At 31.1% G+C, this 22,860-nt stretch overlaps 2 protein-coding genes and 3 non-coding genes across 5 annotated transcripts; 4 read left to right on the top strand and 1 right to left on the bottom strand.

Moving 5' to 3' along the window:
- Window positions 1-9,090: 9,090 nt before the first annotated feature.
- Window positions 9,091-10,288, top strand: LOC114184351. Its single transcript, XM_028071662.1, has 4 exons — window positions 9,091-9,424; window positions 9,502-9,620; window positions 9,708-10,107; window positions 10,206-10,288. The coding sequence occupies exons 1-4, from the start codon at window positions 9,091-9,093 to the stop codon at window positions 10,286-10,288; spliced, it is 936 nt and encodes a 311-aa protein (XP_027927463.1).
- Window positions 10,289-12,150: 1,862 nt separating this feature from the next.
- On the top strand, window positions 12,151-12,242 carry LOC114186379. Its single transcript, XR_003605039.1, has one exon. It is a non-coding gene; the product is annotated as a small nucleolar RNA snoR26 (small nucleolar RNA).
- Window positions 12,243-12,367: 125 nt separating this feature from the next.
- LOC114186380 lies at window positions 12,368-12,457 on the top strand. The gene has a single exon (XR_003605040.1). It is a non-coding gene; the product is annotated as a small nucleolar RNA snoR27 (small nucleolar RNA).
- Window positions 12,458-12,699: 242 nt separating this feature from the next.
- LOC114186381 lies at window positions 12,700-12,790 on the top strand. Its single transcript, XR_003605041.1, has one exon. It is a non-coding gene; the product is annotated as a small nucleolar RNA snoR27 (small nucleolar RNA).
- Window positions 12,791-16,581: 3,791 nt separating this feature from the next.
- On the bottom strand, window positions 16,582-18,048 carry LOC114185681 (L-type lectin-domain containing receptor kinase S.4). The gene has a single exon (XM_028073548.1). The coding sequence runs from the start codon at window positions 17,811-17,813 to the stop codon at window positions 16,743-16,745; it is 1,071 nt and encodes a 356-aa protein (XP_027929349.1). The 5' UTR covers window positions 17,814-18,048; the 3' UTR covers window positions 16,582-16,742.
- Window positions 18,049-22,860: the final 4,812 nt, after the last annotated feature.

Genomic DNA, 22,860 nt, shown 5'->3' on the forward strand with positions numbered 1-22,860 from the left:
ATCACCAACATAGTCGTTGTCACAATATGCCATCAAATTCTTTTCACATTCCCTTTTATAAAACAGTCCTAAATATATAGCTCCTCCCAAGTAGTACAAAACTCTCTTTGCAACTTGATTATGCAAGGTTGTTAGTGATCCATGAAACGAGCTAGTAAACTCACAACATACATTAAATTTGGTCTTGTGGCAGTTAGGTACATGCGACTGCCTACCATTTGCTTATATATGGTAGCATCAACCTTCAATCCTCCTACATCCTTTGTGAGTTTGTATCTTGGAACAATTGGATTTTTCACATTTTGTAATCCAAATTTTTCCAATACTTCATTGGCATATTTCTGTTGACAAACGAAAATGCCACTAGGATTTTGTGTGACCTCAACTCCTAGAAAATAGTGCATGCATCCCGAATCAATCATCCTAAATTTCCTTTTTATTGAATTCTTAAATTCTTCAAACATGTTCTTACTATTACTTGTGAAAATAAGATCATCCACATAGAAATTAACAATATAAGCATTGCCTTCCCTTTTAACAAAGAGAGTATGATTTGTCATGCTCCTTTCAAATCCTTCATTGATAAAGTATAACTCTATTTTGCTGAGTCAAGCCTGAGGGGCTTGTCTAAGTCCACAGAAAGCTTTTCTAAGTTTCTAAACTTTGTTTTCAGCACGTGGTACCTCATAACCCTTTGGTTGTTATACATATCCCCTATCTACTGCAATGGACAGAACTAGCTCAATAGTGTCCCAACGAGCAACAGGTGCAAACACCTCAGTGTAATCAATGTTAGCTTGTTGAGCATATCCTTTAGCTATAAGTCGTGCCTTACACTTGTCAATATCACCTTTCTCATTTATCTTAGTCTTGAAAATCCACTTGACATCAATCTTCTTTGCTCCTGGTGGTAGATCAAGGAGCTCCCAGGTGGCACTTCTTTCTATTGCTTCAATTTCATTTTTCATAACATCCCTTCATACTCAACTTTTAGTTGCTTCCTTTAAAGTGAGAGGATCATTGTTCACAATCATAGCGAGTTATGGTGTATCCTGGGTGAGATGCTCCACATCATCAACTTCTTTGGATAATCCAACTCCAGATTCATAGTCTTGCATCCATATTGGAGGCTTTTTTGTTGCGTTCAAGGACTTTGTTGCTTATAATTTATGAATTCTTGGTAATTTCAGGATCTCCTTTTGTGGTGATTCTTGAGTCAACATCAACTATTTATGATTCACCACATTTAATATCACTAGTTTTGTTGCTTTCTCCCGATATGCTTCAATCTCACTTTTCCATTTCATCAAACACAACATCATTGGTGATTATTATTTTCTTTGTTTTTGGATCATCCATGCAATAGGCTTTGGATTCTTTATTATCTCCCATGTGCACGCATTTGATACTCTTCTCACCCAATTTTTGGCGGGTTGCATAAGGAATATGCACATATCCTATGCAACCAAACACCTTGAGGTGGCTCACTATTGGATTTCTTTCTTTCCATGCTTCTTCTAATGCCATATCTGTCAAATATGAGATAAGACAACCATTGAGAACAAATGTGGCATGATTTGCTGCTTCTAGCAAGTACTTTTGTGGAACCTCGTGAGCTATAAGCATGCACCTGATCATATTCATCAGTGTGCGATTTCTTTTCGGAGCCACTCCATTTTTCTATGGGGAATAGGTGACAGTGAGTTGTTTGGTGATGCCATGAGCATTGCATTAGTTATTAAATTCTGATAACAAAATTCTCCTCTTTTGTCAATTCGTAGGCACGTTGTTTGGTATTGTTTCCTTCTCCACACATGACTTTAACCTTTTGAATATATTAAAGGCTTCTGACTCGGCATGTAAAAAGTATGACCAAATTTTTCTACTATAATCATCTATAAATGTTAGAATGTACCTCATATGGCTATGAGACTCTAGGGAAATTGCATTGCATATATCTAAATGAATATGTTGGAGAGATTTGGATTCTCTCCATACATTTTTTTTGGGAAGGGATTATGTTGTTGCTTTCCACTCATGCATATGTTGCACATCTGGGATTGGTTCTTCATATATGTAGGCCATGAACTATTCGTTTATAAGTCATAGTGCATAATTCTTTAATATTGAGGTGCCTAAACCTTTGATGCCACAAGCTTGTAGTATTATAAGGAGGAATGGATGATAAAAGTATAAACATGCAATTGACAATTATCATGGTTCTTATAATTAGACCTTTCGCATTGTGATAAATACCGCAACATCCTTTATGAATTAGAATTGACAATTCTCTTTGTTGTAGTTGAGCAATACTAAGTAAATTAGATTTAAGGTTCAGAATATAAAATACCTCTATAATGACCACAATCAGTCCTTTTATTTTTGAGTTGAATTGTACCTTTTTCCCATGACATCCAACTTTGAATCATTACCCAATTTGATGGTGTGCCTGAATGATTCGTTTAGCCTGGTGAACCATTTTTTCTCCACTCATATAGTTGTTACAACTTGAGTCCAGGAACCATATGTCACTACATCCAACTCCTTGTAGTTCTTCATAGGTGGGAAATTCATATTTGAAATGTCCCAGTTTGTGTCAACTATAGCATTCAACAATGGATTTGTTGAATGCTTTCCCTCGGCCCCTAGCTCTTCCATGCCCTCTGCCTCTAGTGTTGGTCATTCCTCAGTATGTGAAAAAGAGGTATCCTATGTGACCTTCAATGCTTATTCAATTATCTCTTGTCGCTTTATTTTTTGTTCATGCTTTGCAATCATCAAGTGTTATCTTATTGATATCTTTTGACTCTTCAATAGAGCACACAATGTAATAATACTTATCTAACAGTGTGCGTAGAATCTTTTCAACAATGTGACCATCCTTCATAGCCTCACCAACTCTTCTCATATCATTTACGATAATCATTACTCTAGAAATGTAATCATTAATGCATTCACCACCTTGCATCTCATGGAGTTTAAACCCCCTTCTGAAGTTGGGCTCTTTGAACATGTGCATTGTCATGATATTTCTATTTCTTTGAGTCCCAAAGACTCTTGGACATTGCTTTGTTGGTGATTGTCATCAGAATATTTTTATCGAGGTTAAATCATTCCAGAGGTTCCCATTTTTGTAGCGAAATCTCAAGTAGGTCCCCCCATTTTTATTTGACTCAATTGAGTCCCTATTTTTGAAAATTCGTTACAATCGGTTCCTTTCCGTTAGTTGTCCATTAACAGTGCTAATTATGTGCCACGTGTCAGCACGTGGTTTTTTTTAATTTTTTTTCAATTTTTTTAATTTTTAATTTTTTTATATTTAAAAAAAAATTACCACGTGTCAATCTGACATTGTGCCACGTGACAGAGACAATGTGATGTGGCAGTGGCAGTGCCACGTGTCACTATTGGATGTGAAAAGTCTCAATGTAGTCCCTATATTTGTTATTTTGTCTCAATTTGGTCCCAATTTTGTTAAAACTGAATCAATTTCATTCGGTATCAAATTTAAATTTTATATAAATTTTACAATGGTATTTTTATTATAGTTGATATTTTTAACAAAATTAAATTTATTTAAATGTATATTTTGCACTGATATTTATTTAAATTTAAATTTAAATATTTATATATCCATAATTTATAGATAAATGTTAGAGTTGTTTTAAAAATAAAAACTTTATAAATTCAAATATAAAATTTTTAAAAAAATTATAACAATTCTAACATTTGTCAATATTAGAAGTATAAAAATTATTGATATATAAATATTTGAAACAATATTTAAATAAAGTTCAATGCAAAATATACATTTAAATAAACTTAATTTTGTTAAAAATATAATTTATAATAAAAATACCATTGTAAATTTATATAAAAATTAAATTTGATATAGGGATGAAATTGATTTAGTTTTAAAAAAATAGGGACCAAATTGAGACAAAATAACAAATACAGGGACTACATTGAGACTTTTGACATCCAATAGTGACACGTGGCACTACCATTGCCATATCACACTGTCTCTACCACGTGGCACAATGTCAGATTGACACGTGGCAATTTTTTTTTTAAATTATAAAAAAAATTAAAAATTATAAAAATTATAAAAAAAGTAAAAAAAAAAAACACGTGCTGACACGTGGCACATAATTAGCACAGTTACTGGACAACTAACGGAAAAGAACCGATTGCAACGAATTTTCAAAAATAGGGACTCAATTGAGTCAAATAAAAATGGGGGGACCTACTTGAGATTTTGTTAAAAACAGATCTTTCTAATTATCTTAACCACAAAGGGATCTGAATTGATTAATGAGTTTTTCACTTACTTAATGTGAATCTTGAAGGAGTCTTTAAGGTTTAAAACTCAATTAATCAATTTCGCAGTTCTGGGTTAATGGACTGTTTAAATCAATCAAGAAAGATTAAGAGAGAGAAGAAAGAATCAAGACACACAATTTATACTGGTTCGATTCAATGCGAATCTACATCCAGTCTTCTCCTAAGTAACACACTTAGGAGGATTCCATTAAACATAAAGGATCTAAGAATTACAAGCACACCTATATAATTCTAGAACCTAAAACCCAAGAACTTGATCTACCAATCAAGAACTCCCCCTAGGAGCAATGCATCCACACAATTGCACCTAGGTCCACACTTCAAACACTGAAGCAATTGTAATCAGAAATACAGAAAACAAAACAAGAAACGAATACACCTATGCTGTGCAGATTTGACAAGATGCTCCTTGAATCAAGCAAGACCCATCATGGTAGAATCAACCATCAATTCTTCTTGGATCTGTACTTGAGTTATCTTGCAGAATCTTCTGAAACTTTGTGTCTCTCAGATGGCTCTATCTCAGATGAAAACTGCGTGATCTTTCTGATTTTTCCAGTCCCAAAACAGATTCCAAAACAACTTTTATACAAAGGTTTTTGCTGTCACTAATTCAATTAGCAATTTACCTAATCGATTATCGTGAGTATATTTTCACTTACTTTGTACCATACTCACAGTTAATCTATTAGTTAAAAAACTAATCATATGCAAAATTACACAGCAGGCCTGAAATACATTTGATAAAGAGAAGCTAATTGCCTAATGCATATCCTAACTGGACCAAGCTATATTTTATCCTAGATCAGTAGACATCATCAAAACTGTTCTTCATTTATGGATGAAAGGCTCCCCCTTCCAACAGATTTTGCTACAAAAATGGGGACCTCTGGAATGATTTAACCTTTTTATCAATAGACTGAAATAAGTAATTCTTGGCTCTCAGCTCCTTTAGTTATTGCTCTTCCAATGTACACTGCTATGCTCTAGTGAGTTCCTCCACTAGTTTGAGTCAGTGTTATTGAATATCGGCCATGGCGCCGATATGACGGAAACCGGTAGCAATTTTTCAGTCAGCCGCCATAACAAGGCAGGAGCGAATCGAATTTTTCGTGGTGGCCCACGACGGTCGCATTGCGCATGGTGGGTGTAGGGATGTCAATGGGGCGGGTAGGGTACGGGTAGTAGTTCCCTTGTACCCTACCTGTTGGATAAATATTTGCCCCGTACCCGTACCCATATCCGTCGGGTATCCGTTATACGGGTACCCGCCTATTTTTTTCATATCCGCGGGTATCCACGAGTACTCGCGGGTATTTACAAAATTATTTAAAAAATAAATATTTAATCATAAATTCAAATAAAATAAAATAAAATACATCACTGTCATAAATTTTAAATAAAGTTCAAATAAACTCAAATTCATACAAGTCCAAATAATTATAAAAGTAAATATAAAATGACGTTTAACACAATGAAAATTCTTTAATTAATGTTATGATAAGAAAAAATCACTTTCTCCGATTAATTCCTGAAAAATAAAAAAATAAAAAAATAAAAAACCTCAATTGTCACGTGCCAAATATTCTTATTTTGATTCCATCATTTGACAATAAGCATATCATAAACGCCATTGTCTATATAAGATTTGATATATATGTCCAATTTGAAAAAAAAGGAAAGAGAAGAATGTCAAGGGTATACCTCGAAGAAGACAATGTATCAATACTTGAAGTTTGAAGAGTAAAGACAGAAGATAAGACAAGATGTACAACTTAAAAAAAATTAGGCTAGAATGTTTTTTACTAATATATATATATATATATATATATATATATATATATATATATATATATATATATATATATATATATATAAGAATACTTTTGTGAATTAAAGTTTAGCGGGTACGGGTATCCACGGGTACGGATACTATGATACCCGTACCCGCCCCGTTAACATGCGGGTATCAAAAATACTCGTACCCGTGGGTAGCGGGTATCCATTTTTAATATCTGTTTCCTACTCGTTGCAGGTTTTATCCGCGGATACCCGCAAGTACGAATTTTTTTAACATCCTTAGGTGGATGGTGGTGGCGGATCGCTCGTGACGAAAATCTCGGACAAAATAAAAAAAAAAAGGAGAAGAGAAGAGAGAAAGCATGAGAAGATAGAAAGTAGCGACGACGACATGTGTTGGTTGGAGGAAGAAGATGACTTCCAAAACCTAAACCTAATTGTTTTAGTATGATACATTTAAAATTGGGCCTAGCTTACTTCCCCAACGTGCAAATTGCCCTCTTACTTTACTATTTTACCCTTATTTCAGTCACTTAATATTGCAGAAAGCTCTTCTCTTATTATATTACTTTTCTACCCTAATGCAGAAAGCTCTTGTCTTATTATTTTACTTTTCTACCCTAAATTTAGTTGCCATTTTTATTCTTTAAAACCTAAGTCTGGCCCATTAACACATATTTAACCTAACCTATCTGCAAAACTTTCTTCATTCTCTATTATTTTATTCTATTCAGAACTATTATTTTATTCAAAACCAGCACCATCTGATATTCTTCTAATTTTGTAACCAAAAGCTTTTGAAGCTTCCCTACTAGTCGTTGCCACCTGCTGTTACATGTTGTCAGCCGCGTTGGCCGCCACAGTTGTCGATCGCCATTGTCGTCGGCGGCTGCCACTGTCGCCGACTACCAACGCCAAGTTTTTTTTTTCAATTTTTTTCTATTTGTCTAATTTCATTATAATTATTTTGTAAAAAATATACCTATTTTTCAACAACAATAATGGCCAATGATAATGATCCTTCAAGAATATCTCATAGGAGTGACCCGAGATGGAAACATTGTCATCCAATGGATGAATCAAATTTAAATACAACTATTTGCAATTATTGTGGAAAAGTTATGAAATAAGGAGTTACTAGAGAAAAAGAACATCTTATGGCAAAGAAGGGCAATGTTGCTGCTTGCACCAAAACTCCTAAAAATGTGAGAGAAGAACTTTAGAAATTATACAGAGAAAAAGCAAACAACTCCTCCGTCAATCCTTGATATACTGCAACCAATGATAACCATGAAAATGAAGATGAGGTTGAAATTTCCATGGTTAGTAATGATAAAGGGAGAATAGCGGTGGAAGAAAAGGACCAATGGATATGTTTTGTAGAAATCCAACTGCTACAATAGAGAAGAGAAGAAAGGAAAAGTTAAGGCAAGCTAACAACAAAGAGGCATGCGACAAAAATTTAAAGGCCTCGGTTCATCAATATATTGCTCGATTTTGGTACCAAGCAGGCTTGTCATTCAACCTTGTGAAGTTGAAAAGTTTTCAAGATATGATTGATGCCATAGGTGCTTATGAACCTAATTTACCCGCTCCTAGTTATCATGAAATCATAGTTCCACTTCTCAACAAGGAAGTTGATTACATTGAAAAGTTGTTGCAAGATCATAAATTGTAATGGAGCAAACATGGTTGTTCTATTATGTTAGATGCATGGACTGATCGAAAGCAACGATGCTTAATTAAATTTTTGGTGAGCTCCCCTAGAAGGACAATGTTTGTCAAGTCCATTGATGGTTCAAACTTTGTGAAGACAAGAGAAAAATTATTTGAAATGCTTGATTCCCTTATGAAGGAGATTGGGGAAGAAAATGTTATTCAAGTTATAATAGATAATGGGAGCAATTATGTGTTGGTTGGTAAGTTGTTAGAAGAGAAAAGATCCCATCTCTATTGGACTCCTTGTGCTGCCCATTGTATAGATTTGGTGCTTGAAGACATTGGAAAGCTTCCTTTGATAAAGAAGACAATTCAAAGAGGAGTTTGTCTTGTTGGCTTTATATATAGTCATTCTAGTACCTTGAGTTTGTTGAGATAATTTACAAATAAAAGGGAATTAGTAAGACATGTCGTTACAAGGTTTGCTACCTCTTATGTATCATTACAAAGGTTGCATCAAGAGAAGGGAAATTTGAGAAAAATGTTCACCTTTGATGAATGGATCAATAACAAGCTATCTAAGGAAGCCAAGGGGAGGGAGGCTACAAAAATTGTTCTTATGCCTTCATTTTGGAATCAAGTAGTATTTACTCTCAAAGTCATGGCTCATCTTGTTCATTTGCTTCGACTAGTGGATGGGGAAAGAAAAACAGCTATGGGTTATGTAAGACCCGAGAGAATTAAATAGTTAATTAAATAATTATTTAATAAATGCGGGTAATGGAAGCCTTTAAGGCATTTAATGCAGAGGTATATGATGTGGAAAAGTGTTAGCTCATGTGGTTGAGAGTACTTTAACTGTGAGAGGACTTGGGTTCAAGTCCTATGTATGCCATATGTGTTTTATTTGATTGATTATTAATTTTAATAAATCGCATGGTTATGTTGGGTACTAACATAATTAAATAATTAGAGGATTTAATACAAACATGCCTTGGTTGAATTGGTTGTGTCCTAACTTTGGAAATTCAAGGGTGTATTTTCAAATCCCATTCATAACCAAATTGCTCTCTTAATTTTGGGCAAGAAGAACCATCATCCAGGACTTGCCGCCTAGGTGAGAGAATTTTGGATGCTACGATTTTAGTAAATGTGGCGCGATGTTTAAACAATCTAATTTTTCCCGTTTTGGGAATAATAATATCATGATGTTTTTTTCTTTTCTTTATGTATTTATTTAAATAAGTAATATTCTTTAGGGATGTTATAGGTTATATATATGAAGCAATGGAGAAAGCCAAGGAAATGATAATAAAGTCATTCAACAGTGATGAAAGTAAATACAATGATGTATTTACAATCATTGATAACAGATGGACATGTCAACTTCATTGCCCCTTGCATGCTGCTGGTCACTTTTTGAACCCAGAGTTCTTTTATTCCAATCCAGACATGGAATATGATTTGGAAGTTACAAATGGATTATATGATTGCATCAGGAGGTTGGTGCCAAGTAAAGATGTGCAACAAAAAAATTTAACTGAGTTGCCTCTTTATAAGAGTGCAAATGGACTCTTTGATGATGATTTTGCCAAAGAATCAAGGAAAACCACAGCCCCAGGTGAGACACTTAAACATTTTTTAAATTGTGCTAAGATATAATGGTTACATTCTAAGCTACTTTTGTTCCTTGTGTAGCTCAATGGTGGAAGAATTATGGGCATGCAACTCCCAACTTACAAAAGCTATCAATCAAGATTTTAAGCTTGACATGTAGTTCATCGAGATGTGAGCGCAATTGGAGTGTTTTTGAGCAAGTAATAAGACATGGCTCATTTCATTATTATATTAGTTTGTAATTTGTAGAAAGAAATTAACTTACATATTACTTATTCACATTGTAGATTCATTCAAAGAAAAGGAATAGGCTGGACCACAAAAGGTTGCATGATTTGGTTTACATAAAGTATAATCAACAACTTGCTCAAAGATACAATATTAGGGATAGAATAGACCATATTCTATTGAATGACATTGATGAATGTAATGCGTGGTTAGTGGAAGAAGTTGATGATGATAACGATAATGAAGAAGGAGGTAATGATTTGTTTTTTCATGATGATCCCACTCTCAATTGGGCAATTGTTTATGAAGCTTCAGGTATTGGAGAACCAGTAGTTTATACAAGGAGACAAACAACTAATAAAAGAAAACAACCATCAAGTGATGATATTGTTATTGGATCTTCCCATGCTTCTAAGAAACGTCCAGGTGCAACTCCAACTCTAACACAATCTAAGAAGGGTAAAGAGAGGACTCAAATTCAAGTTCAAATGAATTGCATGATAGCTCCAATTCCGAGTTTGAAAGATTACTTAATTTTGACAAGAGTCTTTTAGAAGGGGAAGATGAAGAGGGATATGCCCCATTGGATGATGACATTGAAGATAATTATGTTGGAGTTGAAGAAAAATATGATGATTAGAAAGAAATTTAATACATACATTTTATGATTTATTGCTATTTTATGTTTTAAACTTTAAATTTGTAGTGTTTTGATATGATATCATTATTAATTAAATTTTTAAACATAATATCATTACTTTTTTATTAAAATTATGTTGTAATATTATATTTTTTTTACCGCAATATTTTCGCCATAATTCGTTATAATTTTATAAAAAAATTTTAGGTAGCCAATATAATAACACTGGTTTGAGCTCTTCATAGCCTTGTTCTACTTCTGTCCAATATTCCTTTGATCTCAACAATTTCATTAACATAGACCACAAAAGATTTTTCATTAAAATACACCAGTAATCATAATCACCATCAAACCTAGGAATACTAAGGAAATTATTGTTATCAGTCATGATGTTCTGGTTTTTGAATATCAGCCCGTGAATGGACTCTGATACTAGTGTTGCACTTTAATAACTATGTATAGGAATGAAAGCTTTCAAGCTTATTTTATTTTGGTAACATGAATGACATTAAATGGCCGAGATCCATACTTAAATCATGACTAAATATTAGGGACATTTATTCCTAAAGAACAAGTCTTCTTATTTAATTTAAAACAAACTAACAAATACAGCAAAACATGTGTTGTCAAATGCAAAATCAAGTTAGCAAATACTGAACACATTTTTGTATTTTCAACTTTTTATGAATCTAATCTATCAGTAATCTTAATTTTGATAAGATTTAGATATGTTTTTAGTTTTTTTTTAAAATGTAAATTTTAATTTTAACTCATATATTATTATTATTATATTATTTATTTTTATCCTGAAAGTTTTGAAGTATCAATTTTTTAGTTTTCATAAAATATTTTTATTCTTTAAAATTTGAAATCATTACTTTTAATTTCTAATTTTTATTTTAACATAGACAAAATAGGAGGAATTTTAAAATTATATTACTGGTGTCAAATATTTGATATTATATTACAAACGTTAATATATACTTGAAATTCTTTTTCAATATATACCTATCTAATAATACATAATACTAAGGACTAAACTTAAATTTAGCTTATTTTAGGCAAAGTAAAAATATATTTAGACCATTTTTTACAGTATTATATTTGATATTGAATTTTAAAATAAATTAATAGTTACTGTCAAACAAACTGGATTTTAAACATTAGAGGAATAAAGTAGCATAACATTTTTAAAGTGTTTAATTATCTGTAAAATTTATCAAGTTAATATTTTGTATTTCAAAAAATATTTTAATAAATAATATTTGAACTGAAGTGCGCTAAAATATCTATTCTTATATTATAAATTAACTTATATAAGAAGTACATCTAGAACATTATCTTTCCATATACCAAAAATATATTTATTGGTAGAACTTTTTATTTGCTTTAATAATTTTATATTATCTCATTTCGCGTATATTTGTTAAGGGAGAAAAATGGTATGCACTTGTTACCATAAAAATTTTAAACTATTTTTTTTAAATATCAATTTTTTTTAATTTATTTATTGTCAAATTTAAATTTAAAATAATTGTTAAAAATATAAAAAAATTATTTAAGAGATCATATATCAATTATAAACTTATGTAATGTTGGTAATTATTTGTTTTCTTACAATTTTAATATATATAATTTTTTAAACTTCTCGAAGAAGACGGAAAATTAACACATCATCCCAGGCTCCCAACAAAACCCTAGGTTCTACGCAGATCTTTAAATTCTCAGAACCCTCACGCCGCAGAGAAATTGGTACCCTCGAAACATCTTCCATTTCCATCTCATTCGAATCATCAAATCTGAGGTTCAAACGCGTTATTCCCTCTTTTAGATTCCAATCACCTTGTTGGGTCTCTGTTTTACGAGCATCAGTGATGACCAATTCCAATATGTTATCCTTGCACTATGATTGCCAGTGAAGAAACTAATGGGGAATGATTACTCTGAGATGCTCTTTCTTCAATCTCTCTTTTCCCAATTTTTTTCTAGACAAATTAGTTTTTTTTTTTTATATATATATATTCACACGCTACAAAAATTGCTTCTTTTGTTCTATATCTTTTGTTAGTTGGCTTGATTTATGGATCCGTGATGTTATTTTTAAACTGCGTTATCTATCTGAAACTTCCTTCAGGAATTGAAGATAACCATTAATTGCTGAGATCCATTGTTGTTCTTATTGGATTTTGTTCATGTAATGTAAATCCTCAGACTCCGAAAGGTTGTGGTCGAAATCACAGTTGCATAGCATCTTTTAAAGTATTGCTTCAGGCTTTGATGTTATTGAAGATTGATTGTCTATATCAGCTTCAGAGTTCTGTTGTGTTTTGTATTTGCTCTATATTTAGATTTTGGTGGGTCTGTCTTGTTTTTTCACAGTAGTGCATCAAACATTTGCATCATGGGAAATTTATGGATCTGTGATGTTGTTTTAAAACTGCGTTATCTATCTGTAGTTTCTTCAAAAGAACTGAAGATAATCGTAATCTACTGAGATCTTGCTTGGCTAGTTGTGCCTTTAATTCATTGTGCATATTAACGTCACCATTTCTCTCTGCATTGTAATCAAATTTATTTTTTTGATAGAAAGAGTGTGATAAACTTTTTTCTATTTTTAAGTTCCAAAGTTCATAGTGGGAATTCAAATATGATCTTTTGAAAACATAGCCACCACAAGAAATTGTGCTAGTAGGCTTGTTCACGCTGAAATGGATTGAATTTGTAACGACGGATAATTTATAAAATGGAATTTCAAAATCATCCGAACACGAAATGAATAAAATGTACTTGAAGGTTGTGTTTGAACTGATTACAGAACGTATCTCACTTTAAATCTCTAGACGGGGAGAATGGGAATAGAACAAAAAAACGGTCATTTGTGTTTATAAAGCTCGTCCATCTGAGTCAAGAATTTTGTGTCCTTATTGCATAGTAAGGACTTTTTCCTTTTTATCTAAAGGTGAATTCATTTCTGGTAACCCGTTCTCTTTAGATAATGCAGATGGGGCCAGATGCTAGTCTAACATTATGAATAAGAAATTTTAATAAGTCTGGATGAGTTAACTTGAGGTGAGTAAGCTCAAATTGAAAATCTAGATAAGTTGATCATGATCAAAGTTCGGAATGAGTCAACATTAGTTGATGGTTGAGACAAGTAATCCAAAAGTCAAGTTGATTAGGTCTAGGTTAATGGTCGAGCTAAGTGAATCTAAGTTGAGTCATATCAATTTTTACCAAAGGTTGAGCACAACCAACCCTTGCTATAAGGTTTAGGGTTTTGGAGGATCTGAGTAATCTCATGTATAAGGTTTAGTTAAAAAGGGGATTCGAGTAATCTCATGCATAAGGTCAATTTGAGTTGGCTCAGTCAAAGCTTAAACAAGTTAATCCTAATTGAAGTTCAAGACGAGTTAGTACGATTGAAGGTCAAGTCAAGTAGACCTATATTTGAAGGTCAAGTAGGCTTGGGTTGAAGGTGTGTCAAACCACTCGGACCTAAAGGTTTAGCCATGTTGATTTGAGGCGATGGTCAAGCCTAGTCGACTGGAGTTGAAGGGTCAAACCGTGCCAATTTAAGCAAAAGGTTGACTTAAGTCGGTTTGATCAAAAGTCTAGACTAGTTGATCCAAGCTGAAGGTTAAGACAAGTTGGCCTCAGTGGAAAGTTAAGCTATCAAGATGAGTCAACTCTGATTGAAGTTTGAGATGATTTGACATTAGTCGAAGATGGAGTTGAGTATACCTAGGTTGAAGGCCGAGTTAAGCTAGTCCATACCAAAGGTAAATCTAGGTTAGTCGGGACGAAATTTCAACTCAATTGTTTTGAATTGAAGGGTCGAGATGAGTCGACTCAATCAAAATGTTGAGTTGAGTTGTTCATACAAAAGATCGAAACGAGTTTCTCTCAGCATAAATAGAGTCGAGTTTGAGTTTGCTTTGGTTGAAGGTCAAATCAAGTTGGTCTAAACTCATAATTGAGTCGAATTGACTTGAACTAGATGTTAAGATGACTTGATCCGAGCTAAATGTTAATGAATCGACTTTTTAGATTTATAAAATTTTTTCCTTCTAACTAATGAAGAATTATATAACTTACAAAATTCTAAGTTCCTTCTTTTTTTAGTAGCTTTCAAATTTTATTTTAAAATTAGTTAAAATACCTTCTTAAAATTCTTTTGTTTCAATTTTCTTTTAATTTCTTCATTCAAACAAATAATTTAAATTCAAAAAAATTCAAAATTTTTAATAAATAAATTATTGCCTTGTACCAACGCATAACACATCTACAATAACAAAACTTGAATCAGATTGCTTTGACAATATTTATGGTTAATTTTGTCTATTATACTTATACACTATATTTGATTATTAGGGATAGCTTTCAATCAGGGTAGGGTTGCTTACCTTGTGATGCGTAGAGTATAGGTTTGATCACAGTCACTTCACTTGTAATGGCGTAACCCACTACAAACCATAAATAAAAAAATGTCTAATGGGACAAAGAAAGGAAAATGTAATAAGCCCGTGAATATTCCCTTTGACTGAGCAATGAACTGTTTCATGCTAAATAATCTGAAGCATCAATTGCTATCATCTAAGTAATGATTAATCAACAACTATCAACCAATTACATGTGGCAATAATAACACCAAATTTTATCAAATTCAAACGCTGCGCAGTTCTTTTTTACTCTACTAGACAAGAATATAATTGACATTCTTCTTTCTCTGTTTCAAATAAAAACTTAAGTCACGGAGATATTCGATGTATCCCACGAAAAGAGAAAACAATGATGGCAATAGAGACTTCTCACTTACAAAATGTATTAGTCATCTCGAAATGCATGCAAAGGACACAATCATTGATGTGTAATCTATCAGAAATTACTCCTCTGTAGCATTACTAGATTAAGAAAAGTTAAAGCATGGTATACTTCATACCATAATATTTCGCAGGTAATGTCACATGGTGATCAGATTACTTGAGAAATCATTAGCAAAAATACACATTTATGATGACAATTTCATTATCTATAATTGTACTACAAATGGTTTCAGAGGAATAGGAAAATACAATATTTAAAACAAACTTTACTTCAGGCTTTGTAAGCTTCAGCTTGTAGACATTATATTCATCAATGCAGCCACTTGAAAAGCTATTTCCAATCCCGTTAACTTACCAAAGGATAAGAGCCAGGACAAGGTTAGGATACTATTGTCTGCAATTATCCAATGAGATGGAAAATCATGGAAAACAGAAACATTCATGGAACATACCTTAATAAGTTGTCACTGTGTCCATGATCACTTCTATTCACCAAAAAATTGTATTTAACTTACAAGAACATACCTTAATAAGAGTGTCATCACAAGAAAACTCAATTATTCTCAAGACTACAAAGCTCTTAAGAATTTACCGAACCATTTTAAGTACCAGGATATTCCATAACTAACTAGATATGTTTTAAGGCATTAATACAAGTATCTGCTGCATTAGCAGATCAGGTGCTTGATCCTTTTATTGCAGAAACATTTTGAGCTGAATGCAGAGAGAGCCAGAGAATAGATGCCTAAAAAGTATATACCAACCAACCTACGTAGCATTAACTGCTTGAATATGAATGAAAGGCTGCAGAGTGCACAAACAAATCAAACTACCTGTCAAATTGTCAATGATACTGCTACAAGTTTCTGCTACCTCTAAAAATTGGTTTCACACAAGATCAATAAAGAAAAGGGGATACAAAGTTTCCTGTCAAATGAGAAACACCTGAAATGAAATGAAGAATTGATCCAATTCTGAACGTTCTACTTTCCTTCCATGTTTTCCCTTTTATGGAAACTGTGCTCCTTACTCCTCAGAGAGTTTATTTCCTTTTTATTAAGTTTAATCTCATCATAGAAAATGGGAAACAATATGTTAAATAAAGATAAAAGGGAGGGGTTAAAGAACAATTGCCACTTTATAAAATAATATTATCAAATAAAAAAAAATCCACTTCCATCACTGCGAAAACCAACAACAAAGGTATTGGTATATATGATATATCCATAATCAGCTTTCATTAACCATGTATAGACATTATAGTAATTCTCTTACTTTGATTTGTTACAGTAAACAAGTATCACGCAGATATCACATTTTTACTAATAGCCAGCCTATTCAATACACAGACTGATTATGATTACTTGTCATCTTGATTCAATAAAATCTGTCTCAACATCATATTATAAATTAGTAAGATAGATTTGGACTAGGTCACGATTCAGGTAAAAAAAAAAAAAGGAAGACAAATAATCCTTAATATAGAGTTAGATCTGGATCTCAATTTGCTCAAAAATAGATAATAACACAAGTAAATAAAATAGTTTTTATCAAACTACAACAAAGCAAAACCTGAACACAAGAAACAGTGATTTACAATGCAAGCATCCAACTACATCCATCCTGTAGATCTACTCCTTAGCATCTTTGATGGTTTTATCTACAACAATGTCCACTTTCTTGTACTCAAAATCTACAGGCTGCATTGCATACTCCTCCGGCACCACTGGTCGTTTATTACCAAAGATGGTCCACAAATACAGCACAATGAATGCTGTCAATGCCCCACATCCAGCACCAAATATCATTGCAGCAAGAACCCTCAAAAGACAATCACTCCTAGATTTCACTGCAGGAGTTTCAGCGTTCTTAGAAAGGTCCTTTGGATCCAGAGGCTCAGAATGCATCCAGTGTGGAAAGTGCCTCACAATAAAGCTCCATGAATAGAGAAAGGATGCTTGAGAAGTATTCCCTTTCAGAGTACTAAACCCTGCAAACATCTCTTCAGTACCCCAAACATTCGACAAGTCAATTGAATGCCAAAGCAATGGATCAGATGGCCTTGATTGACCGTAGTGATTCAATCTAACTTCTAACCGTTTTGAACTCGCTTCATAATCAATCCAAGCATGCAATTTCCCTTCACCTTTTAGACCCATAATGACAGATGAGGCATTGATTGTCTTAACAGGAACAGAACTACCAACATTAATGGACACAACACAACTACCAGAACTACCGTTACTACCCTCAACACCAAACTGAACACCAACAATCTTAAAATCCTTTTGCTTCAATCCAAAAGAAAACCCATATGAACTATTACGAAAAACCTCACCTTCAACACCACTTGGAACCATAACAAAAGCCAAGCTACCCTTCCCACTATCCAAGGACATTGAAAACCCAACGTAGGTTGAAAATGAGACCAATTCCCTTGTTACACCATGAACAAGCTTGATGGGCTTCTTGTACATGACTCTCCCATCATTTCCAGAAAGAAGGACTTCAGCACCCTCATTGATAACTTTTGCATTGCCATAAAGCTCCACACTTGACTTGAAATCAGGGTCTTTCTCAAAATCTGTGAAAGAAAAGGAAGAAACTGGATCAAAAGCTTGGGTTTTGAGGAAGAAGATGAGGAAGACGAAGGCGGCGAAGTGGTGGGAAATGGAAAATGGTGCCATAATTGAAGTGGGCATGAGCTAAATCTGCAAGGGTATGCCTCTAGAGTTGGTGGGTCGATCCCATTTGCATCAAAAGGGGATTTTGCTGTTTCTAGGGTTTGAGAAGGAAGAAGACGGAGGAAGAAAGTAAAGAATAATGGGTAAGTTGTTGGAGTTGGAGGTTGTGAAAATTAAATACGGTTTAACTGGTTCCCTGCGAATGCATCTGCAGTGTGCACTTCACTTTCACTTTCTCCCAGTAGTAGCGGTAGCTGAAACTAGGGAATATAATAATAAATGCTCTTTTAACTTTTTCTATCAAATATTATCTCTTTTTCCAAAAAAATTATAATACTTGTTTTCTTTTCAAGAATTTCTATAATACAAGTTAACAAAGCTTGAATGGATGGAAAATTATTCAGCTTTTCAAAATTAGGTTGAAAATTATATTTGTAGCTTCCATTCTCTGAATTGTTGAGTCAGTGATATGTCAATTTGGTAAAGGAAAAACAGCAATTATTCTTCTGCACCAACACTCATCTTCCAAAGTAAAAAACAAAAAATGCTAATTCTTTTTTATTAAGAAAGACGAAGAAGAAGATCATAGTTGGCACTAGTAGCTTTCAAGTCTTAAAATGGTAACAATCGCATTTTACTTTCATCCAATTATGTGTTTTTTCCCTCCATTATGGTTAACTCTATTAAATTGCATGTATTTTGTTTTTTTAGTACACAGTGACTCAATAATAAATGCACTCCATGAATTGAAAAAAAAAAAAAAAAACCCGTCTAGGAGGAGAAATTAAGAAGAAAGGGTTTTGAGAGATGAGCATAAATTGCTTCACATGATAGGAAGGATCCATGTCACGCATGATGTCGTTTTCAGTACCCAAATAGATGCTGTTTTTGGCACTTCTCTTACATCTTTAAAGCAACCACAATAAAATTTGTGATTTTTTTTTCTGAATTGATTATACTTAAAATTTAACGGTCCTAATAGTAATATTTTGTTTTTTTTTTTATATTTTAATTGAGAGAATTAGTTTCTTTTTAAAAAGTCGTTATTGTGGAATTTTTTTAATCCAACACTAGATGATACCAAGTTGATACATTTTGTTACCAAATGTTATAAGAAATACAAAACTCTATTTAGATAAGACACAAACATTTATTATAAAAAGAAAGAAAACCTGAATTAATGTTCTCCGACTACTTTTAAAAAATATATATATATATATATATATATATGGTAAATTTTAAATTTAGGAAAAAGTATTTTGCTTTTGGTAAATTTTACATTTTGTTGTTTTATTACATTGATATGAATTATAAGGTTAGTAATCTTATGACAGGTTACATATTATTGGTTAAAGAATTGTGAGACACAATATAATACTATTTGATAAAAAATATTATCACTTCATATTAATATCCGTAAGTCGACGTAACTCATCACAAGAATTCAAATCATATTGGATTAAAATCAAGTGATTTTTATTTTATTAAATTTCTAACTCATTAATTGAGTTAAATTAATTTTTTTAGTTTAATTTTAACTCAATTCGTCGTGACCGTACGAGGTAGATTGATTCACTTTAACATTTCTATTATAATGCTATTTTAATCAAAAAATATTTTTATTTTTTAATCATATATTAAGATTATTATTGATGTAACAAATTTTACTTATTTATAAATAAATTTTTTTACTGAATTTTTTCTCTCTTTCATATATATATATATATATATTTTGAATTTTAACTAAATTTTTTCAGAAATATTTTAAAGAATGGTTGAGAATAATGAATGTGGAATTCAAGGCACAAACACAAAAGTGTACAAATTTCGTGAAAATCAACACATGAACCAATGAAATGCTTTATTTTTATTGCATTTTTTTTTTCTTTTAGTGATTTTATATTTATGTTTCGAAATAAAAATTTTTTATATTGTAATATGTAATTGAAAACAAAGTGTTATATTTTAAAGTTCAAATATACTTAAATTACATCATTTTTATATTTTGATATTCACAATGCTTAATTATGACTTGAGAAATTATTTTTTATTTGATGATTTTATACTAAAATGTTTTTATAATATTATAATAATTTAAATATTTTTTATATAACCATTTAGATATAAAAACTACTTTTTTATCAATAATAAATGGGAAATTAAACTAAATATACGTAAACAAATTATATTAAATAATTATAAACAATCTCGTATAGTATTTTATAAATAATGTCCTCCCAAAATTAAGGTTAATTTTATAAATACACATTAAAAATATTTACAAAGATAAAGAAGTAAATATGAAAAATACAAATAAACAAGTAAATATGAAAAATTAAACAGCAATAAATGTGAATAATTAATTAATAATTAAAAATTGGAACGTAAAATTAGAAGGTTAATAATTAACATTTATTCCAATTCAAATAATATTTTTAAATTTGATATGATTTCCAAATTTCAAAATTTAAATTATAATTTACATTTTTAAAAGTAAATTTATCTTATTTATAATATCCACGTTTAGAGCTATATTGATTAATTTTTTTATGATAAAATATATGGGTCCGATATTTTAAAAGTTAAAACGTCTCAGTAAATAAAATGTTGATTGACATTTATCATGTAAATCTAATCAAATGATGAAAAGATTAGTTTGATTATCATATCAATAACTTACAATATTAAAACCTTACAATTTCTCACTCAATATATATGTGCATGAGTGATTTTTAGGTTAAAAAAATTATTACATGGTGTGACTAATTAAATATAATTAGTCCATAATTTTGAAAAAAAAAATTGTATTTTCTTAACAATGATTTGCTAGAAAAATTACAACTCAAATATATATATATATATATATATATATATATATATATATATATATATATATATATATAACTTACTTGCTTGCAAATAAGAGTTTTAAGGGTCAATTAGAATTAAATTAGTTATACTATAGTAATATTAATAAAAAATTTAAATAAATACCTTCTCAGTTTATAAAACTTTATAATGCAATTATAAACTCTCACTCTATAGCTCTCCCTACTTGACAACACCAAAAAAATTCCCTACCTAACCTATTCTTAATCCAACATATCATTTAAAAATAATAAGATTGTATGCAATGTCCTTTAATTCATAATTGTACTTACATCATATATGTCCCACAAATAAAATTTGATCAGTAAAATATATATCTAACTTTTACTTTCTAAATTATTACATATCACAAGTATATAAACACAAAAAGTCAATATAATTCCTAAAAATATCAAAACAATATAAGGGTTAAATCAATATAATTCCTCCATAGATAAGCTCACATGATTCTTGAAAGGGTACATAACTCTACAATTTTAATTTCGAAGTAAAATAACTATACCATTGTATAACATGTACAAAAAATATAATGATATTTATTATTCTATGAACAATAATAATATGAACACTAAAAAATATTGGGTACAAAAATACTTTCAGTAAAGTTAAAAAATTTGTAAGATTATGTGACCTGCACTTCGAGTATCAATTCTTTGTCTTTCTTTTTTTCATGACAAGTATCTATACTTGTCTTCTCCTCAAAGCGATAACCACCTTTTCTTTAAAAAAGGATAATTTCTTTTTTATTTTTTATTTTATGGGAACATAGAAAAAGCTGTGGAAGTTACAAATATGTACAGTCAGAATTCCCACTTTATGCAAAAGGGGACCATATACAAGCAAATTAATTCACATATTCCTAATATATTATATATGTTACAATTTTAAATATGAGTTGGGAAGTGGTGTATATAAAAAGATATAAAACTCACAAACATTAAATCACCTTAAAAATAGTGTCAAATCAAATTTCTTATATACAAAATCTATATCTTAGAAATATCAATCTTTTCAATTTATCCCAAGTATACTGACTCACATAAGACCAGTTTCTATAGAAAAACTATATATAGAATTTTATAAAAGAAGTCAATAATATTTATTTCAAAATCTGACTAAACATTTCCAGTGTCCTTATTTTTTTAAATCAACTGTTTTCAGATAAGAGATTTAATATAAAATCTTATTTAAAAAATATAAAGTTAAGTTTCATTTTAGATGAAGAATTTGTTGGTAGATAATTAGTCAATTGGGTGAACTAAATGTTTAAGAAATAAATATTTTTTAAGTCATTTTATTGAAAAACATTATGTAAAAGATAAATATAAACAAAGTGGTCCAATACTGTGAGTACTGTAATACTAATAATTGTAAATTGAAGAAAAAAGAAACAGATAGAATATATGAAGAATTTCATTTTGTTAATGGAGTGAGGTGGAGGAAGAATCCATCCAACGATGGAGAAAGTGACAATGGCAAAAGCAATGCCAGCTAAGCTAAGCCATCAAATTCAAAAATAAATGACTATGTTTACTACGCGTGCTTTCTTTGTCTTCTTCCCAAACCCAACACATGCAACACCATAACCCATATTTGGATATACTTCAAACTTCATCTACACTCCACAGTATACAATTCATTCTCAGACAAAACTTAGATACAATTATAGATACTGTGTCTGTAATGGGACAACGGGGAATTTTCCTTATCATCAGATAAAATTACGTCTACAAAGTCAAATATTAGTATTTTAGACAAAATATGTATATGATGTATTAGAATTAAGTTATTAACCTTTTTTTTGTTCTCTACATATAGTATGAAATTAGATGTTTTAAGATAAAATTGCCTTATTTTGTAGTAATTATACAAGGAAATGATGTCATGGTCACAATATCATCGTATCCTTTTTATTATCATCTTTATCTTTTTGTATCAAGTTTTTTCATTAATGTCAATTAATCTATACTTAATTGAGAATTATTTGATAAATAGTATTTGTATTGTTTTTTAATTATTATGAAAATTTCTCAAAAATATACATAATTATTTATCAGAATATTAAAAGCAAGGAAACTGATGGTGCCACGTCTAACAATACGCAATATGACCGTTACTGTCTTTACTAATAACCAACAGTGCACTCTGTTTTTATCTTAGTTATGCTTTATTCTTT

Source organism: Vigna unguiculata, chromosome 5 (assembly GCF_004118075.2).
Source record: "Vigna unguiculata cultivar IT97K-499-35 chromosome 5, ASM411807v1, whole genome shotgun sequence".
In the NCBI taxonomy this organism is placed as follows: Eukaryota; Viridiplantae; Streptophyta; class Magnoliopsida; order Fabales; family Fabaceae; genus Vigna; species Vigna unguiculata.